The 25,876-nt window shown below is 49.5% G+C and overlaps 1 protein-coding gene across 2 annotated transcripts in view; it reads left to right on the plus strand.

Annotated features, from left to right (window-relative positions):
- Positions 1-536: 536 nt before the first annotated feature.
- The window catches only part of KIF3C (kinesin family member 3C), a 30,872-nt gene continuing 5,532 nt past the window's right edge, over positions 537-25,876 (plus strand). The window contains exons 1-5 of one of the 2 annotated variants that reach the window (XM_036435005.2): positions 537-2,700; positions 19,929-20,030; positions 20,732-20,854; positions 22,135-22,253; positions 22,709-22,825. In XM_036435005.2, coding sequence (XP_036290898.1) covers positions 1,165-2,700; positions 19,929-20,030; positions 20,732-20,854; positions 22,135-22,253; positions 22,709-22,825 — 1,997 coding nt within the window. In that variant the 5' untranslated portion in view covers positions 537-1,164. The remainder of the gene's footprint in view (positions 2,701-19,928; positions 20,031-20,731; positions 20,855-22,134; positions 22,254-22,708; positions 22,826-25,876) is intronic. The other variant, XM_036435004.2, reaches the window with a different exon arrangement.

The following is a 25,876-nucleotide window of genomic DNA, read 5'->3' on the forward strand; positions in this document are numbered from 1 at the left end:
CCCTGAAGGGGAGGATGACACGTACCTGTCTGCAGACAGAAAGGCAGGCGCATTGGAGAGACAAGGATGGTGGCTGTGGAGCAACACATGTGGGTAGCGGTCACCTCCCCTCCCCCGACAGGTAGGCTGAAACCTCAGCAGTCACTCTGGGAGTTTCATGCCAGAGTGGGCGGGGCCTCCCCGACGTGAGAAGGCTGCAGCGGACCTGCCAGATCCGGGTTAACAAAGGCGGGACTACAACTCCCAGCATGCTCGGCTTCGTGGGGTGACGGCGGGCGGTGGCTGCGCTGCCACCCGCCTGGTGGGCGCACGACCCGAGTCTGCATCAGAGTCTGTCACTCCGGAGGGGTTTCGGGGTGCTGATCGGCGATGCACCCCGGCCCCAGGCGCACTGGCCGCCGCGGACTGGCGCCTCCCGCCGCGCGGCCCCGCCCTGCGCCCCACCCCAGCCCGGAGGCTTAGCTGGGGCCGCAGGGCAGCAGCAGCAGCAGTAGCAGCAGCAGCGGCGGCAACATCAGTCTCGCCGCCGCTGCTCCGCCCCATCGCCTTCTGTTTTTCTCTCATTCTCCGGTGGCGGCGGGGAAGGGCAGAGGCAGCCGCAGCAGCAGCAGCAGCAGCCGCGGCAGCAGCGCTGGCTGCAATGAATGACCCCCCAGCTGGGGACGAGGACTTCAGGTGAGCCTCTGCCCTCTGCAGGGCCGAGACCCCGGCCGCCCAGGACCCGCAGCCCCCGCCATGGATCCCTAGAGGAGGAGGCTGAGAAGACAGCTCCGCCGCCCACCCCCATCCCATTTTCCTCTTCCTTTATCTCATTGTTGCCGGAGCTGTTTACGGCTGGGCGCTCTTCTGCCCCAGCATGGGGCAGGCTCCGGGCACTGCCATCCGGCCGGCACGGCTCCCGCGGCAGCTGCCCGGAGATTCTGCCTAATTTTCCCCGTCCTGCCGGTGCAGCGAGGACCAGAGAGCGGAGGAGGAGGCCCGGACTGCGGCGGCGGCGGCGGCGGCGGGGCCACCTCCCAGCATCCCCACCCTAGGAAGCTGCATGAGGATTGAAGAGCGGCGCCTCGGGACTGGGCCGGCCCCGCTGATACCTTCCTAGGGAGGACGCAGGACTGACTACCCAGCTTACAGACGGGTCCCCGGGACAGGAAGGACAGGAGCAAGATGGCCAATAAAACCAAGGCCAGCGAGGCCCTGAAGGTGGTGGCCCGGTGCCGCCCCCTCAGCCGGAAGGAGGAGGCTGCTGGCCATGAGCAGATCCTGACCATGGACGTGAAACTGGGCCAGGTGACCCTGCGGAACCCCCGTGCCGCCCTGGGGGAGCTGCCCAAGACCTTCACCTTTGATGCGGTGTATGATGCCAGCTCCAAGCAGGCAGACTTGTACGATGAAACCGTGAGGCCCCTGGTAGACTCGGTGCTTCAGGGGTTCAACGGCACGGTGTTTGCCTATGGCCAGACGGGCACCGGCAAGACCTACACCATGCAAGGGACCTGGGTGGAGCCCGAGCTGCGTGGGGTCATCCCTAATGCCTTTGAGCACATCTTCACCCACATCTCTCGCTCCCAGAACCAGCAGTACCTGGTCCGGGCCTCCTACCTGGAGATCTACCAGGAGGAGATCCGAGACCTGCTCTCCAAGGAGCCCGGCAAGAGGCTGGAGCTGAAGGAAAATCCAGAGACAGGCGTCTACATCAAGGACCTCTCCTCCTTTGTCACCAAGAACGTCAAGGAGATCGAGCACGTGATGAACCTGGGGAACCAGACCCGGGCGGTGGGCAGCACGCACATGAACGAAGTCAGCTCCCGCTCCCACGCCATCTTCGTCATCACCGTGGAGTGCAGTGAGCGTGGCTCCGATGGCCAGGACCACATCCGTGTGGGCAAGCTCAACCTGGTGGACCTGGCTGGCAGCGAGAGGCAGAACAAGGTGGGCCCCAACTCAGCTGGAGGGGCCGCCACACAGTCCACAGGTAGCGGCAGTGGTGGAGGGGGCGGTGGGAGTGGGGAGAGGCCGAAGGAGGCCTCCAAAATCAACCTCTCGCTGTCTGCCCTGGGCAACGTGATCGCTGCTCTGGCGGGCAACAGGAGCACCCATATCCCCTACCGGGACTCCAAGCTGACCCGGCTGCTCCAGGACTCTCTCGGGGGGAATGCCAAGACCATCATGGTGGCCACGCTGGGGCCGGCTTCTCACAGCTACGATGAGAGCCTCTCTACCCTGCGCTTCGCCAACCGGGCCAAAAACATCAAGAACAGGCCACGGGTGAACGAGGACCCCAAGGACACGCTGCTGAGGGAGTTCCAGGAGGAGATCGCCCGCCTGAAGGCCCAGCTGGAGAAGAAAGGGATGCTGGGAAAGCGGCTCCGGAGGAAGGGCAGTCGTAGGAAGAAGGCCGTGTCGGCCCCTGCCGGCTACCCTGAGGGGCCGGTGATTGAAGCCTGGGTGGCCGAAGAGGAGGATGACAACAACAACAACCATCGCCCGCCCCAGCCCATCCTGGACTCGGCCTTGGACAAGAACATGGAGAATTACCTGCAGGAGCAGAAGGAACGGCTGGAGGAAGAGAAGGCGGCCATCCAGGATGACCGGAGCCTGGTCAGCGAGGAGAAGCAGAAGCTGCTGGAGGAGAAGGAGAAGATGCTGGAAGAACTGCGGCGGGAGCAGCAGGCCACGGAGCTGCTCGCAGCCAAGTACAAGGTAAGGTCCCCGAGGAAGCAGGGACATCCAGAGGTCCCCAGGGGGATCCGGGCTGGCAGGCTTTCCTTTGTGGGTCTGTGAGCTGGCCTGAAGCAAGGTGTCCCTTCCCTGCACCATACACTGCCCTCCTGCCAAATGCTCCCCTGGAAAAGCCAGTCAAATTCCAGGCTAGCCTCCCTGGAGAACCTAAGGAGGACAGATAGACACACACACACACACACACACACACACACACACACACGGCAAAGCAGGCAGCCAGTCTCTCAGGCCAGTGGGCTTCGGCTGGTCTGACCTGCTGCCTGTCATTCTCTGCTGGCGGCCCCCAGTATCAGACAGGTCCATGGGGTGGCCAGGCGGGCCCTCAGCCTCATTTCGTTGTGGGTTTTCACTCGTGCATAGCCCCCTCACCTGTGACCTCCTCCCTCTGCTGCACCTGCAAACCTCACACCATTTTAATGACATCTGACATTTGGATAGCACTTCACAGTTTACAAAATGCCCCACATATGTGATCTCATTTGATCCCTACAGTAGCCATCTGGGGGAACTGGTTCTTAAATCCCCATTTTACAGGCGAGGAACTAAGGCTCTAAGAAGGGACATGACCAAAGGACCATCCTACGAAGTGGCAGAGCTGAGTGGGAAACCTTGGGCCTCATGCTCTTCAGTTCTTGGATGGCAAGGTGGGAGTAGGAATGGGTTCTGCTCCCTGTGAATGAGGTCCATTGGGCCCGTGTGGAGCAGGCCCATTACCTGGCATCACTAAGAAGGAGATTTGGGGGATCACGCAGCGGGTGGAAAGAGTACTGACTGGGCTCTCCACTGGACATCTGGAGTCTTGTCTCATTGAGGGACCTTGTGTAAGTGGCTTTCTCTTTTCCTCAAGCCTCAGTTTTTCTTGTAAAATGAAAGGTTGGCCTGGATGGTTTTTGAGGCTCTTCCAATCTGCTCGTTCTTTGACCTGTATTAACAAACTGAGGCAGAATAAGGCCTCATCCCAGGAAGAGCCAATTCCCCATTGCCCTGGGAGATATCAGGCCTCAGTGTCCTTCCCGAGCCGTTCCCTCCCCATGGGCCTCTAGGCGTAAGGGGCTGGGCTAAGCTACAGAGGCCCCTGCCTGGCCAGCCACAGACCAGCTAAATGTTAGTGCTGCAGATGCCATAACTCAATGTTCCTGGCATTTTTAGGTCCCTGGGGCCATCAACACTGGGGGTTGGAGGAAGGTCACAGGGACCCATAGCTGGTCACTTCCTGGGGACAACAAAACATCACTATTTCTTATTCCTCATTCTCAGGAGTGTGGGCTGGGAGCAGGGAAGTCCATCCTGGAAAGGGAGAGCTGGAGCCTCTGGAATGGTGACGGATGAGCTGGATGCCATTGTCCATGTTGTGGGGGTGTGCTGCTGCACCAGGGCCCTTGCCTGGCACAGTTAGTATTTAATTCTCCTCTCTGAGCTCCGCAGGGGTCACGCTGAGTGCTTCCTCAGGGGCCTGGCACATTGGGGCCATCCTGGGAGAAGCAGGGTGTGAAAGGCAGGACAGTTAGTCAGCTCTTCCTAGGAGGAAGGGAATCCAGGCAGTCTTGTGCTTTCCACTGGAAAATCTTACAGGGGCAATCAGTCACTGGTTTCACCACCAAGAGCACCCCCACCTGCCATGCCCCTCGCCTCCCTTTCCATCCCTCCCTCCCTCCATCCTTAAGGCTGAGAAACAATGCAGGCCAAGAGAGTAAGGAAGCACACCTCAGCCCTGAGGAAATGGGTGGAGGGATGGACAAAGCCTCCAGGGGGACCTCCCACTGCAGGGGCACTGACTGGCTCCCGAAATAAGAATCTGGGATCTAAGGCCATGTGGGGCACAGATGATAGGACAAGAGATCAGGGTGGCCGATGCCAGAATTTTTGCACAGGAGGCATAGCCCTCAAACCCTGTCTTAGAGCTGGCACGGCCTTGGGAAACTGAGGCTGGCACGTGCCCAGGGAAGGCCCCACAGGTGAGTTAATGAGAACCCAAACTATAGTTGGCCCAGCCTCTTCCCATGATGCCATAATCCTGATGTTACCCATGCCACTTGATAGTGATAGTAATTCGTTTTTACATAATACTTAGACATCTTGGTCTCTTCTAATTTTTCCATCAACCCCAAGAGATGAGTATTATTTCCATTTGACAGATCATGAAAACCAAGGCTGGAGAGGTTGAGTGATTGTTTGGTGACTCCGGCTGACCAGGGCGGAGCCAGGACTGGAACCCAGGTTTTCTGATTCCCCCAGTCCTGTGTTCTTCGCAAGTCATCACGGAGCCCTCCATGTTTGCTCACCATGTGACTCAGGGCACAGGCCTCTGCCTCTCTAGGCCTCAGGTTTCCATCCGCCTAATGAGGAGAAGTCTGACATAGCTCTCTGGGGAGTGGGTGAAAGGGACAGTGTGTGCCAGGCTGTCGGATATAAGCAAAGGGGGAGGGAGGGTGTCTGGGAAATTCCAAGAGGGGAATGATTCCATATCCTGTGACTTCTCGTCAGACCCAGCCCAAGACAGACAGAGGAAGCAAGCCCGGAATGGCGCCTAGGCAGAGGATCTCCTTGTAGCCCGTAGGGGGGAGGTGTTTCTGTGGAGGAAGCCATTTGAGGGTTCTTGAGGGATCCCCAGGGAAAAGAGGAGAGGGACCTGTGAGAGATAATCCCAGACCTGCCTCTTTCACAGGGCTGTGCTGGAGACTAAATGAGATTTTTAGGGTGAGGGCATTTGAAATATGTTGAAAGCACCAGATAAATGGAGGGCACTAGCAGCCACGGGTGGCTTCTGTCTGCCAAGCAGGGGTCCAGTCATCTCCAGGATTGACATTTTTATTGTTAGCTTAACTCCTTCCTTCCTCGGCCATCCCAGCTGCCTTGCCATAACCCTGAAGCCCTAGGAGCAGAGCCAGGCAAGGAAGATGGAGGAGGCAAGGCGAGACCAGATCAGAAGACGAGAGCTTGGGCCCCTCCTGGAAATGAGCTGAACTGATACCCACTTTCTGAGTGATGGCACCGAGTCCCCTTCTCGCCTCCCCCCATTCCCTTTTTCCAGTTCACACTACCCTCTGGAGGCAGCTAAGGAATAGCTGATGCGACCCAGTGCCCTCATTCGCTCTCTTTGACTCATCGAACCTTCTGCCTCTCCTGCTTTTCCTGCCTGCCACCCCCAGGCTTCCTGTTCCCTTTGTTCTCCCCTCCCTGTGTACAAACATCATGCCTGTCTCCTTAGAGTCTCCTTTCATCTCTCCTTTCCTATTTCTCATGGACCTCGGGGGATGTTAGAGTGTGTAGATGTGTGAGGATTTGTGATTGTGAGCATTGCCCTGTTACTGTCCATCATTAACCATCATACTTATGTATACACTGGGGGCCTGAGTAGCTGACAGGCCTGTGAGGAGGGGAGTAAAGTCCCAGACAGACCTGCACGGAGGTTGGTTCTGCACAGTGAAAATGCAAATGTTTGTGCACATACAGTGTACTTACTGCAGTGATGATGGATGCACGCAGATTGGCTGGGAGAAGGCCTACTTTACTAAATTTAATTGTGCAAGAAAATTAAAAATATATATATTTTAATTTATTTCAGAGAGGAAGGAAGGGGAGGGGGGAAGAGAGATATAGAAACATCAATGATGAGAGAGAATCATTGATCTGGTGCCTCCTGCACACCCCACACGGGATGGAGCCTGCATCCCGAGCATGTGCCCTGATTAGGAATCAAAATGTGACCTCCTGGTCAAAAGTCGATGCTCGACCACTGAGCTACGCCGGCCAGGGAAGAACATTTTTTTTAAATGGATTTTAATTTTAAACTTCAATTTTTGAGGGGTTGGACTAGACGATTTCTAAAACTTTGATTCTAGATACTTCGAGGGAAAGGAGGGTGTTTGGGGGAGGCGAAGGTTACACATGACACAAAATGCAGGCTCCAGCTGAAGAGAGTGGAAGAGGTAGAAACAGCAACACTGCTTGTTGATCCCCAAGTGAGAAAGTTTGGCGGGAGAATGGGGGTCTTGGCTGGAGCCCAGTTCTCTCTGTGGGTGTGGAAGAGACCCTGCAGCCAGGAGGTCAGAGGATGAGGTCACTGCGGGGAGCACGAACTGCACTGACTTCTTATCATCTCCTTTGTGGGTCCCTCTTCCTCCTCCCACCTCTCAGCATCGGAATGAGCCATCTGTGAATATGTAAGAGAGAGAGTTTTAAACCTGAGAAACAAGTCATGGCAATAATAATCCCACTTACCTAACACTTACTAGATGCCACGCACTATGCTATAGGTTGTATACAAATTGTCTCATTTAATCCCCACAAGCACCTTCCAAGAAAGGTCTTGTGCCTTTCCATTTCATAGACGAGAAGACTGAGGCCCATTAAGGTTCAGTAACAGGGTTTGCATATGGCACTTACAGTTGAGCCCAGGTTGGTTTGACATAAAACTGGATCCACTCTTACGCTTAAAGAATTAGGAATATCAGGCTTGGAACTGGTTGCTGGGGAGGTGGTGAAAAATGAGAGGAGCTGGTGATAAAATCCAGTGGTCAGCTGATGATATGTCAGTGGAGTTTAGGAGCAAGCACAAGACCGGAAATGGAGACTGGGGGCTCGTCTTCAGAAGGAGGCTGGAAAGAAACCTATGGCCTTCTGTTCTTGACATTCTCTCCCTCTGCGTAAGTGACTCCCAAATTGAGTCTCCTGTCCTGGTCTCTCTGCTGACCTTATTTTGCAGAGCATTGTATTCAGAGCACAGGCATCAGACTCAGGCAGGCCTGGGTTTAGTGACTTACTAGTTCTGAGGCCTCAGTTTGTTTTATGTTTTCCAGTTTTTCCATCTATAAAATAGGGTGATACTAGGACCTATGCCATACTACTATTAAGAGCATTAAACGAGATAACGGTGGTAAGGCACTTTGCATAGCTCCTGGCATGTAAGTGGTCAGTAAGTAATAACTGTTTATTAGTGTTATCTCCAACTGTCCAGTGGGTGTTTTGACTTGGCCACCTTCCTCATATGTCAAACACATGATATTTTACTCTGCATTCAAAGCCCGCCAGGGTCTGACTGCAACATATCTCTTCAGTCTTCCTGCCCAAGCAAACTACTCCAAAAGGCTAGCCTCACAGCCAGCTGGTCTACCCCTGTCCTTTTACCCTAAAGGTGCCTCACTGCCCTTTGGCTGATTGCAGTGTTTTTGTATCCTCAGTGATAAGGGAATTATGGGAGTATTTTCAGTTCAATGTAAAGAAGAACTTTTTGACGTTAGAATTGTGCTGTTTCTCTGGATGTGTTCAAGGAGAAACTGAATGTCAGAGGTGCTCTAAAAGGATTCGTGTATAAGAAAAGCCATTGACCTGGATGACCGCCAGTTTCTTCCTCTTAAAAGTCCTTCATTATGAAGATAACATTTTCTAGAGTAAAACATAAATGTTTCATTGTTTTGAAAATTAAAATTAGAGGGTTTACAATACATTCTAATGTATGAATTCAACCAATAATGAGATTTTTTTTTTTTTTTTTTTTGCTTTCTATCATGGCTAATTAGAGAAAAACAAGGCAAAGAAGAGCAGAAAGAGAAGAACATGAGGAGAAGGACAGAAAAGAAATAGAGAGGGGCAGTGAAGAGGGGAAGGAGAAATAGAGTCATAGAGTCAGGGTGAAAAGAGAGTGAGTGGGTAAACGGGTAGGGTTTCTGGGAGCAGAAACCCCAATTGGGAAAACATACTCTAGAGGAGGGTTAAATACTCAGTGCCATTCCACTGTCCTGATCTTGATGTTAGTCTCCAAATAGGGCTATACCCAGTTTCTAGAGACTCCCCAATAATATAGGGAGCATCTAATTTTTCAAAGCTGGTCTGGTTCCATTCACAGGTCCCCAAGGACACCAGCCCCATAATAGACACTGAGGTTTACGAGGCTGGGTGACCAGGCATTATGTGTACCCCCACTCAATCGGAGTCATCCATGATCCTTGAGAGAAGCCTCATGATAATAAAAGACCAGTGCTCCAAGCTCTGTCTGGCATCGGAGTCCTCTTGGCATTGATGGAAGCAGTGACTTATACTCCTTCCTTTCCCTGTCGGTGTGATCAGTTAACAGAATTGTCATAAGCTGGAGCATTTTTTAATATATATATATATATATATATATATATATATATATATATATATATATATATATATTATTTACCGAGAGGAAGGGAAAGGGATAGAGAGTTAGAAATATTGATGAGAGAGAAACATCCATCAGCTGCCTCCTGCACACTCACTATTGGGTATGTGCCCACAGCCAATCGAACCTGGGACCCTTGAGTCCGCAGGCCAATGCTCTATCCACTGAGCCAAACCGGTTAGGGCACTGGGACATTTTTTAATGATTTGACCAGCAGGAGGTATATAAAACTAATACATTTCCATAAAGGTTCTGGGCTTCAAGTTATGTGGAGGCTCAGCAGGCCTTTTGGTCGAGTGTTGGGTTTCTGTTGATGTGTGTTGGCTGCATGAGTGTATTATCATATTGCCCTTAGTCATTTTTCAGCCCCGGATAGTGCTCAGTTGGATGAAGTGGCCGTGATAGTGTTCTCCGTGTGCACCGAGGACTCGGAGGAAGGGCCTGGAATGCAGCTAGAGAAGGGCACCCCTGCCAGCCTGCTGCGACTGGCAGCCTGGAGCACTCCTGAGAGCTGCTGAACCAGGTGGCCTTGCTGAGTGGATAAGAGAATGGCCTTCTTCCTATAGGTCCTTCAGCCCTGAGGCCATGCAGGACAGGTCTCTGTGCTCATAGCCTGTAGGGCACCTGCCCTTGTGGTTTGGTATCTAGAAGTTTTAATATCCGGAGACATTTCTGGTCATTAACTCCTAATCAGACTAAAGCAGTAGTCGGCAAACTCATTCGTCAACAAAGCCAAATATCAACAGTACAACGGTTGAAATTTCTTTTGAGAAGTTTGAGAGCGAACTTGAGAGCAAAGTTCCAATCACACTGTACATGTGCACACGCCCGTGGTATTTTGTGGAAGAGCCACTCTCAAGGGGCCAAAGAGCCGCATGTGGCTCGAGAACCGCAGTTTGCCGACCACTAAAGTGTTACTTTTGAGTTGTTTCCTTTTTCCTCCCAGATATCTCAACAGAAGGAATACCAGGCAGGCCCTGAGTTGAATTGCTTCTATAGCGCTAGGTAATTCAGACTTTCTTCTTGAGATGTGCCAGCAGAAAAATAATAACAACAATAATAATGGTAGCTACCATTTCTTTAGTGCGTGCTTCATGCCAAGCACTCTGCTGTATTTTGTGCAGTGTTTTCTTCAGTCCTCACAATAGTACCATAAGAAGTAGTACTATTTTAATCTCTATGTGACAAATGAAGACACTGAGGCACGTTAAGGAAGAAACAACCCATAGTCACATGCCTAGGAAGTGTTAGGGCCAGAATATGAGCCTATGTCCAAAGCCCATGATCTTAACCTCCACACTGTACTATGAACTCAGAAAAGAAGGATTTAAGCCAGATCTCCCTGGTCCCTGACCTCAGCCGAGCGCCACTCATTCCTACAATCAACAAATCTTTTGGAGTAGTCATGGCCAAGAATGTAAATCAGTAAATATAATTAACTTTGGTTTTAAATTAAAGTTTCTAGCCTGGCTGGTGTGGCTCAGTGGTTGAGCATCGACCTATGAACCAGGAGGTCACAGTACAATTCCTGGGTTAGGGCACATACCTGGGTTGCAAACTCTATACCCAATAGGGGGCATGCAGGAGGCAGCCAACCCACAATTCTCTCTCATCATTGATGTTTCTATCTCTCCTTCTTCCTTCCTCTCTCTGAAATCAATAAAAATATATTTATAAACAAATAAAATAAATTAAAGTTTTTAGAATCACAATAACTCATTAATAGCGGTTATCTCTAAGGATTTCAATAGTAAGGGATAATTTTATTTTTTACTTTATACTTTAAAAAATTTAAATCTTTTTTTATGGCAAGCATATATTACTTTGCTAATTAATAAAAAACTAATCTAAATTTTTGAAGGGAGAAAATGTATAAAAACAAATGTTTCACACCTTATTGGAAGATTGGCTTAAAGCTAATGCATAATCGAGGGAAATCCTGGGTTGATAATAATACTCAATGATACCCAGTTATTGGTAATCTGGTGATCTTGGATAAGTCAGTGCCCCTCCCAGAGACTGTAAAAAGTATTCAACAGATGTTTCCTTGCTTTCTGCACCATTTGCTGATTCACCTTGGAAGCAGTGGGCCAGGAGCTCAGATTAGAGATCTGCCTAAATGCGGGGCAGTGAGGGCTGGAGGAATGACCGAGCATCGTCTGGCAGCTGAAGGCTGGATGATGCGGGGACTACCCATAAGCCCTTTGGAAAACGCTGCGCCTGTACTTTATGCATCCTTAAGTCTCATCCACTTCTGACATTGTAGCATTCTGTTGTCTGGCTGGATTTGCATCCCTGGTGCTGAAGAGATGCTGTAGAACAGTGTTTTTCAACCTTTTTTGGGCAAAGGCACACTTGTTTCATGAAAAAAATCACGAGGCACACCACCATTAGAAAATGTTAAAAAATTTAACTCTGTGCCTATATTGACTATATATAAAGTAATTCTCTTGAATAGGAATCAAATAAACACAAAGAAAGTATTTTATAATTACTTTATTATGAAATATTAAGTAAACAAAATAGTGAAAAATTATAAAATTCTTGTCTTGTCTGCACCTACGGCACACCAGGCAACATCTCGAGGCACACTAGTGTGCCGCGGAACAGCGGTTGAAAAACGCTGCTGTAGAATACCACAACGAAGGGAGTTAGGGGAGAAAGATGAAGGTCAGGACTGAAGTAGATGAGCTGACTTTCTTCTTCCTGCTTTTCTTCAAGGTGAACTGAAGCACTCTGGGCATCCATGCCCTGCCTGTCCAGTATGAGGCTGGAGTAGAGTCCAGCCCAGATGTTTCCTGATCTTTAATTGTCCTTTCTTCTTGATGAGACTCCTGGTTTGTGTCCAATCCCAGGACAGAGAATCACTGAAAATAGCACTCTTCTTCCCTTCACCATTTTCTCTTTCATTTCTTCTTCCCTTCTGGCTGGCTTCTCAAGATCTACAACCAGGAAGCCACCACAGGAGAAGTAGCTTGGGGTGATAGGGATAACCGTATTTCCTAAGAGACTGTTGTGATGGTTGTTTTGTTTTGCTCTTTGTGATGAGTAGTGGGTAAATGTCAATTAGATACTGAAACAGCATATAACCACGGATGTTTGATTGCTTTATCATTTACCAACTATTACCCAGTTTTCATCCAAAGTCTGCAAGATAGTGGGGATTCTCCCCATATTATAGAGGAGAAAACAGAAGTCCAGGGGCAAACAGGGTGGCAGAGTGTGACAAGGACCCAGGCTGTTATTTGCAGCAGTCTTTAAAAAATATATTATTATTGCCAAAACCTGTTTGGCTCAGTGAATACAGCATCACCCTGCAGACTGAAAGGTCTCAGGTTCAATTCCGATCAAGGGCAAGTACCTTGGTTGCAGGCACGTCCCCAGTAGGGGGTGTGCAAGAGGCAGCTGATTGATGTTTCTTTCTCATCGATGTTTCTAGCTCTCTATCCCTCTCTCTTCCTTTCTGTGAAAAATCAATAAAATACATATTTTAAAATATATATTATTATTATTATTATTAATTTCAGAGAGGTATATAGAGAAAAATATCAGTAATGAGCGAGAATCATTGATTGGCTGCCTCTTGCACTCCCCACAGTAGGGATCAAGCCCCCAACCCAGGCATGTGCCCTGACCAGGAATCGAACCATCACAGGTCGATCAATCCCTGAGCCATGCCAGCTGGGTTCCCAGCAGCCTTTATGTTATTTTACCGTGGAACTTGTGAGGTGACCCTTCCCTTGAGCATTCCAGGTTTGAGCTTCTCTTAGGGATGCTAATGATACTGACCACCTCCCCCCAAGCTCTGGGTTAAAAACTCTAATCTATTCATCTCAGAGGCCCCCCCACCCCTCCCCATAGCCTCACAAAAGCAGAAGCATTCACAACACCCTGCCTGGGAGAAGAAGAAAGGGTGCTCTGAGCTTTGCTGATGGTTGCCTAGCTGACAGAGATGCAAATGCCAAATGTTGCTTCTCTCCAAGGTGCCTTCCTGTGGGAACCTGGGAGAAAGTTGTGGAGGATGGAAAAGGACCCTGGGTTTAGAATTAGGAGGCTGGTGTTCAGCTACCACTTTTGCCAATTACTGGCACCATAACCTTATGCATGTCGGTTCACCTGCCTGAGCCTGAGCTTTCTTTTATGTCGAATGGGGATCATATTCATTATCTCATGAGGCTATTTTGATGATTAATGTAAAAGGGACCTAGCCCAGCTGCAGGCACATCTGAGAGTCCTTGGCTCCACTCTTCTTGTAAATTATACTTGATGGTATCTTCTCGGAAGTGGCTGGCTGGGCCTGGCTGTCTCCGTGCTGGCTTTCCGGATCAGCACTTGCCAGATACCGTGGCCTCCTTTCTCCGCCTTCTGGTGTTCTACTCCGGCTGCTTCTGGAATGGGAAAAGGTGAGCCTCTGAATATCCCGAGCTGTGTGTGCAAGCGAACATGGCCCCTGTGGTGATCGTGGCAGTTAACTGTCATAGCACCTGACCTCTAATACCTGGAATCGGGACTTGGCTCGGTGGTTGAGCATCGATCCAGGAGGTTATGGTTCGATTCTCGGTCAGGACACCTACCTGGCTTACAGGCTCAATCCCCAAATATGGCGCATGTCGGAGGCAGCCAGTCACTGATTCTCTCTCATCATTGATGTTTCTATCTCTCTCTCCCTCTTCCTCTCTGAAATCAATACTTTTTTTTTTTTTAAAGACTCAGATCAAATCGGGAGATTATCTGGAAAGTGCATAGTCAATATAGGAGCAAATACACTTAAAGATTCCTTGATTATGAACTCTGGGCTTAGAGTACTTTGTCTCTGGGCCTTAGTTTCTTCATCTATAAAGCCAGAGGGTTTAGGGTTGATGATTCCTTTTTTTAAAAAAATATATATTTTATTGATTTTTTACAGAGAGGAAAGGAGAAGGATAGAGAGTCAGAAACATCCATGAGAGAGAAACATCAACCAGCTGCCTCTTGCACACTCCCTACTGGGGATATGCCCACAACCAATGTACATGCCCTTGACTGGAATCGAACCTGAGACCCCTCAGTCTGCAGACCAACGTTCTATCCACTGAGCCTGAGGTGAGGTCAGCTAGTTAACATGTGATTTGTATCCCTCTCTCCAGAGTCAGACCGTGGTGCCTGGAGCTCCCAGCCTGTCTTTCCAGCCCCCACAGCTTCTGCTGGCCTCTTAGCTACACTGGGTGTATTTAGAACCAGCAGGACTAAACCCAGTTCTGTCCACAGGCTTCACCCATCAGTACTCCTTTGTCCAAGAGATCACAAAGGTAGAAACTCGGGCAGCTTAGAACTCCAGAGACCCTTTCCTAGGGACTAGGAAGCCCCTATTTCCTGCCTTTCTGCTCACTACCCCCAGCCTGAAGTGGGCCTAGGCACAGAAGGCATTCCTGTCCCCCCCTGCTCTCCATAGGTTGATCATTAAGGATAGAGATCTCTGAGGAAAAGGAGAAAGTGGCCACTGGTATCCTCAGAGGAATGGTGAAAAATAAAAAATAAAAGCAAGAAGGAAAAAAAAGCCTGTTTCTCAGCAAAGAATTGAAGCTCATGCATGACATATTTCAGAGCGTGGGGTGAAGCAGACAGCATGAATTGAGACTGAGGAGAAGGAAGGGACCTTGCACCTGGATTGAGGCCCACCCACAGATTTCGTGCCAGGGCCAACCCCTTCTTCTAGCACAAATATAGAGTCTGTCAGGCAGGCTTGGCTGATAGTGTGGGTGGGCTGGGCAAGTGGGCAAGGTTTGGTGAGTAACTGATAAGGCAGATTCAGTTGTCATTCAGACCACGTCTGTGCTGGCAGAGAAGCACTGGGGCAGTGAGCACACAGAATGGGGTGATAATGGGCAGTCAGGCATCGACCAGGAATTCTCTTGGAGTCCCAGGCTCAGCCAGAAGGAGAAGTCCTAAAGAGGAGGTCCATACCAAGGTGGATGAGCAAGAACGAACACAGAACCCAGTCCTGGGAATCTTGACATAGGATGGGGGCCTGGTAGTCTTGGCTTATACATCAAATCCCAGGCCTGACTAGTAGCTCCAATTCTGGCTCATATGTCCAAATGGGTCGGTTACCTAGTTCTTGAACCAATTTGAACATTGTCAGGCAGAATGTTGAATGAGGAGAGACTGGTACTAGGTGTGGATAGATAGAAAAGTGGGTTAAATAAGCAATTGTTTTGAATCAGAGATTTACCTCCTCACTTAAAAATCACCCCAATAAAAGCATAAAAGTATATTTTGTAAAAGGGATATCAGGCCTCTTAAGGTATAGGAGTATAAAGTAAATAGGGAGGCTCAATTTTATATATTTTATTATAGACAATCAAAAAATAATGTCCTCATGCATATGATATTCTAGTAAAAGTGCTTCCATTATTATTGCTGACAGTAGTTTAAGTGGTAACCATTAGAAAGGTAACTTGACAGTATGTTCTAAGATACTCCATTATTTATAACTCTTTACCCACCCCTGAAATATCCTTCTAAGAAAGTCACCTAAAAAGGCAGCAAATTATATGGACAAGGTGTTTATTGCAAACATCATAAACAACCAATAATAATCTTATAATGGGTGGTAATTAAATATATTATAAATTATCCACTCTAAATATTATGCAATCATTAAATTTATAATCATCAGCATTATGAAAGTAACAGACAATGCTTGAAATGTTTGATAAAGTGGAAATAGCAGCATAAGCTTGTATTTATGCCATGTCTACAGATGTGAAAAAATGATGTGTGCGTATGGAAAATCTGGTAAAAACAGGGATATAACCAAAGCTGATTAGCTATGGTGAGAAAAATGTGGTCTTTTCTCATATTATTTCTGTGGTTATTTTTATGTTAGTGCTTTTTTTTTTTCTGAAAGGAAAGGAAGACAATAAAAGGTTAAAAATATGTCCCCAGAATTCCTTAATAAACAGTTAAATATTTTTTATTTTTAAAATATATTTTTGTTGGTTTCAGAGAGGAAGGGAGAGGGAGAAAACGACAGAAACATCCATTATGAGAGAGAATTATAGATCAGTTGCCTCCTGCACCCCCCTCACTGGAGACTGAGCCCATATCCAGCATGTGCCCCGGCCAGGAATGGAAGCCTAACCTCCTGGCCACAGGTCCATGTTAAACCACTGAGCATCGGCCGGGCATAAACTGTTCAGTATTTGATTTCATGCTTCTGAGATGCCAGATTTCATAAGTTTATCACCTGTAAACAGTAGAACTTCCCTTTATTTATCCTAAAAACTCAAGATTTAAGCTCTTACTCTGTGTACCAGGACTGATTGGGAAGACCTGGCTCTTTGCTCTTCACACCTGTCTTGGTTGTATAGTTTCCGGGCCTAGCCTCTAACCTTCCTTTGTCTCTGCAGAGTGGAGTCCTATTTTTTGAAGTCTCTTAGAATCGCCCTTCTCTGAATGGTTTTAGCCACCTTCCTCTGGATCTCTCGCCTTCGAGTCCCCGGAGACACAGGGAGGGAACTGTGCACACTACTCCAGATTCAGCTTCGTCGTGGTTTTATATGCAGATAGAATGACTGTTGTTTTTTTCTAAAAAGCCTTCATGATGGTGGCTGGCCAGATGCTGTTGGCTTTTTTAGCTGTGGCAGCATAGTGAGCCAATGCCTTCTGGGAACAATAGAGATTGATCCTCTACGCACCTGCCCCCCTTCTGGCTTATCACTGATTGCTCATAGCTGCCCTTAAGGCAGTACTTTTCCCCAAACTGTAGAAGTGTCATTGACGCTCATCTGCCATTTTTTAAAAATATATATTTTTTATTGATTTTATACAGAGAGGAATGGAGAGAGATAGAGTTAGAAACATCAATGAGAGAGAGTCATCGATCAGCTGCCTCTTGCACACCCCCTACTGGGGATATGCCCGCAACCAAGGTACATGCCCTTGACCGGAATCGAACCCAGGACCCTTCAGTCCCTAAGCCGATGCTCTATCCATTGAGCCAAACCGGTCCCAGCTGCCATTTTTTTTTTAACTCACTTTTATTAGTCAGGTCTTTTTAAAATATATTTTTTTGATATTTTACAGAGAGGAAGGGAGAGAGACAGAGAGCTAGAAACGTCAATGAGAGAGAAACATCGACCAGCTGCCTCTTGCACACCCCCTACCGGGGATGTGCCCGCAACCAATGTACATGCCCCCAAACCGGTTTTGGCTCATCTGCCATTTTTTGTCGGCTCTCCCAGCCCAGCGATTGCTCTCCCACCAGGAAGGATGTGGGAGCATCTGTGAAGCTGGGCATTTCATTTCACCAGTGCTCGCTTTCCAGTGGAGACCAGTCCCCGCAACGTGTAACTCTGGAACACTTTTCCATCTCGAGGGACGCCCATTTATTTCTGTTTCCTTTTGCTAACCCCCCTTTTGGTTATGAGAAAACATTTCCCTTTCTCCGTCTCCTCACCCGCCATGTGACTTTGAATAACCTCGGATGAAGAACCTTGCCAGGAGCATTTTAACCTCTAACATTCTGGCCACTGGCTTCCCCGTGAACGGCAATGACCTTGGAGATTAGTCAGATATGATTTTCTCTTGCTGGACACCTGTTGCTTTTCTTTTAGCAGGCTCTGCTTCCTGGAGCTCTCAACGCAATGTCCGCAGTAGAAAGAACATGGGCTTTGGAGCCAGGCCAACCTGGGTCTGGATTCTCCATTTATATCAAATGTCCATGATGTGACCTTGGACAGGTTACTTAACCTCTCTGAGTTTTCATTGGAAAAATGATGGTGCTAATAATATGCCCCTCAAAGTCACCTGGGATCTCGTTACAATGCAATTTTTTCTTCACTAGGTCTGGTAGGACCTGAGGTTCTGCATTTTAATGCTGATTCAGGAGACTTCAAACAGCAGTGATTCTCAAATTCAACTGCACAATGAAATCACTTAGAAGCCTTTCAGAACCACCAATGCTTGGACCTCACCACCTGCCCTCTCTCCCCCATTCCAGTTTGACCGGCACTGGGTTTTTTAAAAGATGATTCTAATATACATGGAAGTTTGAGACCCGCTGCATAAAGGGGGATCAGATATGATGAACCCGGCCTGCAGTACAAAGAAAATAATGGGTTTCTTCCACTTGGTTGCTTGTCCTGTGCTTCCCACTCTCCACACCAGTCGCCAGCTTTCAATCAGGAGGAAAGCACAGGGCAGCTGCTGTGGCTGGGTCTTCTCTAGAACACCTGTCCCAGGAGTGCTCACAGCTGTGAGTGGAAGGGACCAAGATAATGCGGTGGGCCTGGCACTGGGAATTTTAAAAGCTCCCGAGCTTTCATATATTTCATATTCAAATATGTAACCGAGTTTGAGAACTACCCGTGTTTCCCCAAAAATAAGACATCCTCCAAAAATAAGACCTACTTACAGGTTTCCTTCTGAGTGAAATATAAGGCATCCCCCCCCCCCCCGAAAATAAGGCCTCCTTAGGCTAAACATGAGAGATTTGGTCCACTGATTCTGAAAGAAATGGAGTCACAAGAAATTCACCAGGAAATTCAGGAATTAGATTGTTATGATGATGTTCCAGAAGATGATGACATGATTGTCATTGAATAAATGAGTAAATTCTTGATACTGTAGGATTCACAGTTTGTCTGGTTTGTGTTGACAACTACCATACTACCGTACCGTATACAGGTAATACAGTTCCTTTATTTTCATTTAACAATAAATGTGTACCATATTCTTCTTCATGGAAAAATAAGGCATCCCCTGAAAATAAGACCTAGCGCATCTTTGGGAGCAAAAATTAATGTAAGACACTGTCTTATTTTCGGGGAAACAGGGTAGGATCTTTTTATTAGCTAGCTAAGACAGAAGATCACTGGAGTTAAATAAAATGCCAAGGGAAGTGCAAGGACTCAGGGCTGGAGTGGCCAAGTACGTCCCAGAACGTGGTGGTCCCTCGAGACTCCATTCCCCGGGAGTTGGAGGGACCAGTCATTGTGGCCCACAGCACTAGGTGGCTTCCTCTTGCCTTCTCTCCTTCTCCCTCTCCACTCCCAGCCAGTCCCTCCTACAGGGGCCAAGATGCCGGAGCCGGCTGCTCTGCCCTTTGGCCCTGCCACAGTGCATGTGGATTGGCCGGTTGACGCTGGGATGAGAGAGCCCAGAGAAAGGACCTGGAACCCCGCTCTGGGGCAACCCCAAAGGTTCCTTTCAGTTCATCAGATATGGATTGAGCACTTCCTCTGTGCCTAGCACTGTGCTAAGCCCGGACACTGAGATCTGATGAGACACGATTCCTGCCCTGAGGGAGCTCTCAGGAGAGACAGGAAGGGTACCAATGATGGGATGTGATGGCAGAGCACCAGGAGGTTGTCCTGCCTATTGAGGAGGCCAGAGGAGGAAATGTGCAGATTGGAGGGAGTCAGAGGAAAGGTCCCAAGATGCTCAAGCTGCGTCGTAGACAGTTCTGATGTTAGATGTGAGAACCGAAGCGGGTGACTTGACCAAGGCTTTGCAGTTAGTGGTTAGAGCCCAGTCTGTCTGGCTATCTCCAAAGCTAAGTGCCTCTGGAGACTCTTAGTGTTACAGAGTCTCCTGCCTTTGGCTTCTCTTCTGCTTTCCGTGTCCACCTACAACTAGGCTCTTCCATTGCCTGTGTTGAGAGCCCTCTTCCTGCATCAGGAGATAGTCATCCAAAAAGCTGGGCCTCCCAGGGACTATCTTCTGTCTCCCCCTCCCGAACACCAGCTGGGTGCTGAGTGCCAGGATTACATTGCCCTCCCAGGCCCGTGAACCACCTTCCATCTGGATGCAAAGCGAACAGATCAGGTGCCCTACGTTCCCTGAGGGAGCCCCTCTCCTTTCCTCACTTAATGGTCCTGCCGACAATGGGAGCCTTGTGCTGGGGCTCAAGAAGCTGCAGGAAAACGCTTGAAGGCCCCATTGGGACACATCTTGTGTCCCTTCTTGGAAGGACCACCGAGGACAGGAGAGCAGAGCCTCTCAACCTGGGAATCCGGTGCCCCTTTAAAAAACCTGTCTCTAACCCTGTCTGTATCCCCAGGCCATGGAGAGCAAGCTGCTCATCGGGGGCAGGAACATCATGGATCACACAAACGAGCAGCAAAAGATGTTGGAACTGAAGAGGCAGGAGATTGCCGAGCAGGTAGGACTGGGGCCTCGGGTCCCTGGGGGTGCATGGCCTTGAGGTCATGTCTGAGGGGCGTCGGGCAGTCAGCCATCCTGGACTCAGGATCCTTGGGCCAGTGCTGAGAACTTCAGACAAGCTGCCCTGGATCCCGTGGGTCCACCAGCCCAGGGCCTGTCTCTGGCAGGGGCACTGCTAGCTGACGGGTGAGAGAAAGCGGTGGCTCTCCACTCTGTCAGCCTCCACGGCACCTGGCACGAATTTCTGGGCCTTCCCCAAGGTGCGAGTCCCTGGCCAAGTGTATGGCTAAGCCCTGAATCATCGTGAACCACAACTGGTTGTTCTTACCAGTCAACTGTCACTCCACGTGGGGAGATGGTGGGGCGGCTGGGAAGCCCGGATGCGGACAGCTGTGTAAGTGGTTGACACCTCTGGAATGTGCCAGGGATTAGGGCTGGGTCTCCACCCACAGGGGCAGTGCCTGGGAAAGGCATGGCCATAGGAGCCGAGAGAAGAAGGGTCAGAGAGGAGGGGCTCCCACTGAGGTTGGGGTGGGAGCCAGGGATGTGGGCCATGCTACCCTCCCTTCCCCCTCCCGGCAGCCGGGGCCATAGGGCAGCCATGTCCCACAGGAGGCGGAGTGAGCCAGTCCCTGAGCTCGCTTGCCCTTCCCTGGTATGTGCTGCTGCCCTGAGCCCCTGTGCCCTGCCCTGGCCTAGAAACGCCGCGAGCGGGAGATGCAGCAGGAGATGATGCTCCGCGACGAGGAGACCATGGAGCTCCGGGGCACCTACACATCCCTGCAACAGGAGGTGGAGGTCAAAACCAAGAAACTCAAGAAGGTGAGATGCGCCCTGGCTGGTTTGGCTCAGTGGATGGAATGTCGGCCTGTGGACTGAGGGGTCCCTGGTTCGATTCCCGGTCAGGGCACAGGCCTGGGCTGCAGGCTCGATCCCCAGTAGGGGATGTGCAGGAGGCAGCCGGTCAGTGATTCTCTCTCATCATTGATGTTTCTATTCCCCTCTCCCTTCTTCTCTAAAACAAATAAAAATATATATTTTTTAAAAAAGGTGAGATGCCACAGCAGGACAGGGTCCGGGTGTGTGAGGGCCTGACAGCCTCTGCCTAGGACAGTCACCCATCCAAGAGGTGTGTCTTTTAGGTCCTCTTCCCATTTTGCTTGAACTGCTGAACCCAGTTCCATTGCCTGGGCTGCTGGGGTGCGGAGCGGGGAAGGCAGGGGTTGGTGTTAGGGTGGAAGAGAGCTGTTTCTCCGGGGGCAGGCTAGGCCTGATGGGCTGGGAACACCGTCCTTTCTGGTCTCCAGGGTGATTGTCCTTATGGTGCTGGGTAACTTCCCCCTTTACAGTGTCGCCAATGAGTCACAGCTTGGATAGCTGGGCCTGGAGCAGGGCCAGGGCAGTGGCGTGCCTGGGGGAGCTCCCAGAAGGAAGCACTGGGCCCTCAGGGGCGTGTGAAGGGATGAGAACATCTCATCACCAGAACCCTGCAAAGGCAGTGCCAGGGGGAGGTGTGTGCCTGAGATGAGGGGCGAGGGTAGGAAGCAGCACGTCTCAGCCTGGACTCTAGGAAGAACATGGAGAGCTCTGAGGGCTGCCAATGTGGCTGCCCCGGAGTAGGCCAGGCAGGGGCCCCGTCACAGTGGCAGTGCCCAGACACACCCTCAGTGGCTAGGAGCGGGGCAGCAGGGCCCGTGCTGCCCTCCACACCCCCACTTCTGAGAACCCCTGGAGAGATAGGAGAGGGGTGAGTAGTTCACCTTCCAAACTGGCTTAGACCCCCCTCCTCTGCCTAAGCCCTGGTCTTTGGCCCCTATTCTGCCTGAGCAAGTCTCCGCCTGAGTTTCCTCACTATGGAAAAATGGTGTTAACCAAAAGGTCCCAGAGTCCCTTCCAGTTTGAACATTCCATGCTGCTGACAGCAGCTGAGAGAGCAGGTAGCAGGCCAGCATGCAGGAGGGACAGAGCGGCCTTTGAGTCACCTGGCCTGACTCGTGGTGGAGCCGCAGGAGAGAGACTCAGAGCTGGCCCTGGCCTCACCCTGTGCTGAGCCCGGGACCCTGAGCCCGGGTGGCCTCTGAGCTGCACCTGCCCCCACCCAGCTCTACGCCAAGCTGCAGGCGGTGAAGGCGGAGATCCAGGACCAGCATGACGAGTACATCCGTGTGCGGCAGGACCTGGAGGAGGCGCAGAACGAGCAGACCCGGGAGCTCAAGCTCAAGTAGGCTCCCTCCTCTTCCCGTTCCTGGCCCGTAGCCATCCCGTGGGCCCCGAGCTGCTCCCGACAGGATCCTCTCCTTCCTGACGGCCTCATCCCGCCCGTCACCCATGCGTCCACATGTCTTAGGAATGACGCGGCAGAGGGATGAGGGGGGGACCTAGGTTCTGGAGTTTCTTCCACCTCCTTCCCTCCTCAGCCTCCACTTGATGACCACTGCCCCTCCCCCCAAGTGCATGCTGGGTGCTGGCCAGAAGGAACCCCTTTGGCTCTGAACTCTTTGCATTAGAAGTTATTTTCAAGGCCTGTTATTTCCCCCCCAACGTGTTGGTTTCTCCACCTGTGTCCCTTCTTTCTGCCTCTTTGCTTCTTACTTCTGATCCTTCAGCTTCACATATTTGTAGGGGGCAGGGGGTCTCTCTCCCCAATTCCCATCTCTGCCTTCTTTCTGCTCCCAGGTACCTAATTATTGAGAACTTCATTCCCCCTGAGGAGAAGAACAAGATCATGAACCGGCTTTTCCTGGACTGTGAGGAGGAGCAGTGGAAGTTCCAGCCGCTCGTGCCAGCCGGAGTGTGAGTCTCTCACCCCCGTCGTCTGGGCCTCGGGCCTCGGGCCAGGGTGGAGATGGCCAGGGCCTGTGGGGAGACAGGTTTCTATAGATTGGAGAGCTAAGGGGGTGATATGGAGGGAGGATGGATTTTTCAGGACTGATGTAGGGGTCTCCATGAAGAAAGGGTGTCTCCTTCCCCCCGCCCCCCAAAAAAAGTGTCTCCTTAGCCTGGGATGCAGAAAGGTGTTGTTTGTTTGTTTTTTTAATATATTTTATTGATTTTTTTACAGAGAGGAAGGGAGAGAGATACAGAGTAGAGATTTAGAAACATCGATGAGAGTCATTGATCAGCTGTCTCTTGCACGCCCCCTACTGGGGATGTGCCTGCAACCAAGGTACATGCCCTTGACCGGAATCGAACCCAGGACCTTTCACCACAGGCCGACGCTCTGTCCACTGAGCCAAACCGGTTTCAGTGGGATGCAGAAAGCTTTGTATGAAAGGCCCGAAGAGGGGGGAAGAGCAATCTCAGCCTCGCGGCAATCTCAGTGAATGCTAACATTTGGCCAGTCTGATGAGTTTTCATTGTCTGGTGCCAAGAGCAGCAGCAATAGTTAGTATTTACCTTCCTGTGTGTCGGGCACCATGGGAGACTCTGCAGACAGAAAGTAAATCCAACTCAGTCAGCATTCAAGGCCTGTGGGGAATTCAGGGAAGCAACCAGATCAGGAAATGATAGAGGTGGGACCCAACCTTTATAGCTTCCGTCAGCTCCATGATTCAGCATTTCCACCTGTTTACACATCCCAGCCCTTAGGTAGTTTGGGTCCATTGGCTGGGTGTGCAGCCCCCTCTGCTGGTAGCCACGAACAAGGCCGGATATTTAAGCCCAACAGACTGCCTCCCTCAGCTGGAAGTGCCTCTGTCCCTTAATTGAAAATCTGTGTGTAGAGAAGGTTTATTTTTAAATTATTATATATTTTTATTCAAGTTATATATTAAACTTAGCGATGGACACATTAAACAAATTACTACAAATTACAAATTTATACAATTTATTACACATTTCACATTAAGTAAATCACTACACCATTCACTAAAAAAGGATATGCAGCCGAAGCCGGTTTGGCTCAGCGGTAGAGCGTCAGTCTGCGGACTGAAAGGTCCCAGGTTCAATTCCGGGCAAGGGCGTGTACCTTGGTTACGGGCACATCCCCAGAAGGGGGTGTGCAAGAGGCGGCTGGTCGATGTTTCTCTCTCATCGACGTTTCTAGCTCTCTCTCCCTTCCTCTCTGTAAAAAAATCAATAAAATATATTTAAAGAAATAAAAAAGGAAGGCAGAGGAAGATGAGACTCCAGAAGTAGGAGATGTAACAACAGCAACAAGAGACCACAATGACGTAGCTGTGAGGTGAAGACTTCCGAGGGATGCCCACAGCCTCTAGAGATTGGCATTAGCAAGGAACAGACGCTGCCCTGGAGCTTCTAGAAGAAACCAATCCTGCTGACACCTTGCTTTTGTTTCAGTCCTGTAGCCTCAGTGATGTACATAGAGGTATTTAGGAGGCCAGATACCAATGCACTCGCCCAGAGATTCTTTGCTCTCTGCGTCCACAAATATTAATGCCAAACAGGGCAGGAGTCTCCCCTGAGCTGGTTGGGAAGCTAGCCGTGTAGGTCTGAGCTTCTCACTGGAGCATCAGGTGCTGCTTCATCTGACTGCTTTCTGAAAGGCTGAACCTACCCAAGGGGACACTACACAGGTTTGTAAGAGGCAAGTTCACGAGTAGAAGACTTTTCAAAGGTGTCATTTTTGGACTTAAAATCTACGTTTCCAATCCAGGTAGTACGGCATCTAATGCAGGCATTCTCCACCCTGGCCGAAGCTAGAATCACCTGTAAACTGGGCTACAAAGAGTCGGATTTAAAGGATCTTGGGTGGATCCCGGGACAATTTTTTTTTTCTTCCCAAAGCTTCCAGGTGAGGCTTCCTACAAGGAAGCCAAACTCAAAAACTACTACTCCAGCGCCCTCTGCTGGAAGGAAATGCTAGTCAAGCTTCTGCTCTAGGGTGATCTTGTGCTTAGAAAACTCCAGTTTAAAGTTTGCAGATGGAGGAATTTCTTTGTGTTGGCTAGAGATATGGGATGAAATCTGAGAAGGGATGTGATTTTAAATTTCTTATTTTGAAAAATAAGAATTTCAAGAATGATACAAAGAATTCCCATATACCCTCATGAACATTCACCAATTAATATTTTGCCATGTCTTGTGTTATTAATAACTCCTCCACCCTACCACACCAACCATTTGAGATTAAGCTGCAGATGTCCTGGCCCATCACCTGTATTTCCTAAAAATGAGGACATTGTCTTACATAACCACAATACAAAACTTAGGAAATTTCATATCAACACAATACTATTATATAAGCAATCTTCACTTTTATCCAGTACCACAATAATGTCCTTTATGGCAGTTTCCTCCCCTCCCCCAATCCACACACCGGAGATGGTGCATCGAATTTGTCATGCTGCTTTAGTCTTCTATAATCCGTAACTGAGAAGGGATATATTTTATTTAAATTTTTTTTTAAAAAAACAACACACCTGTTTTTATTGATTTTAGGGAGAGGGATAGAGAGATAGAAATACCCATAATCAGCTGCCTCCTGCACGCCCCCTACTGGGGATCAAGCCCTCAACCTGGCATGTGCCCTTGACCAGAGTTAAACCTAGACTTTCAGTCTGCGGGCTGATGCTCTATCCACTGAGCCAAACTGGCTAGGGCTGTCAGGAAACTCTTGAAACATGCCCATATCAACTTTTTTCGGAAGCCTATCTTCTATTTTTTCCACCATTATTCCTATGTGGTTACTGGTTGACACACAACATCTTCAGGTGAGGTGCCTGCCTTAATCACAACCATTTTTTCAGCCAGCTGTAGCAATAACTTTTTCAAGTATGACCTTTTATTTTCTTATTTCTCATAATAGACTTTATTTTTAATTGTGTTTATACAAAATTATCTCCTAAGGGTTGGATATCGGGCAGTGTCTGTAGCACATGGTTT

The sequence above is a fragment of the Pipistrellus kuhlii genome, unplaced genomic scaffold, assembly GCF_014108245.1.
Source record: "Pipistrellus kuhlii isolate mPipKuh1 unplaced genomic scaffold, mPipKuh1.p scaffold_m20_p_13, whole genome shotgun sequence".
NCBI classification, from domain to species: Eukaryota; Metazoa; Chordata; class Mammalia; order Chiroptera; family Vespertilionidae; genus Pipistrellus; species Pipistrellus kuhlii.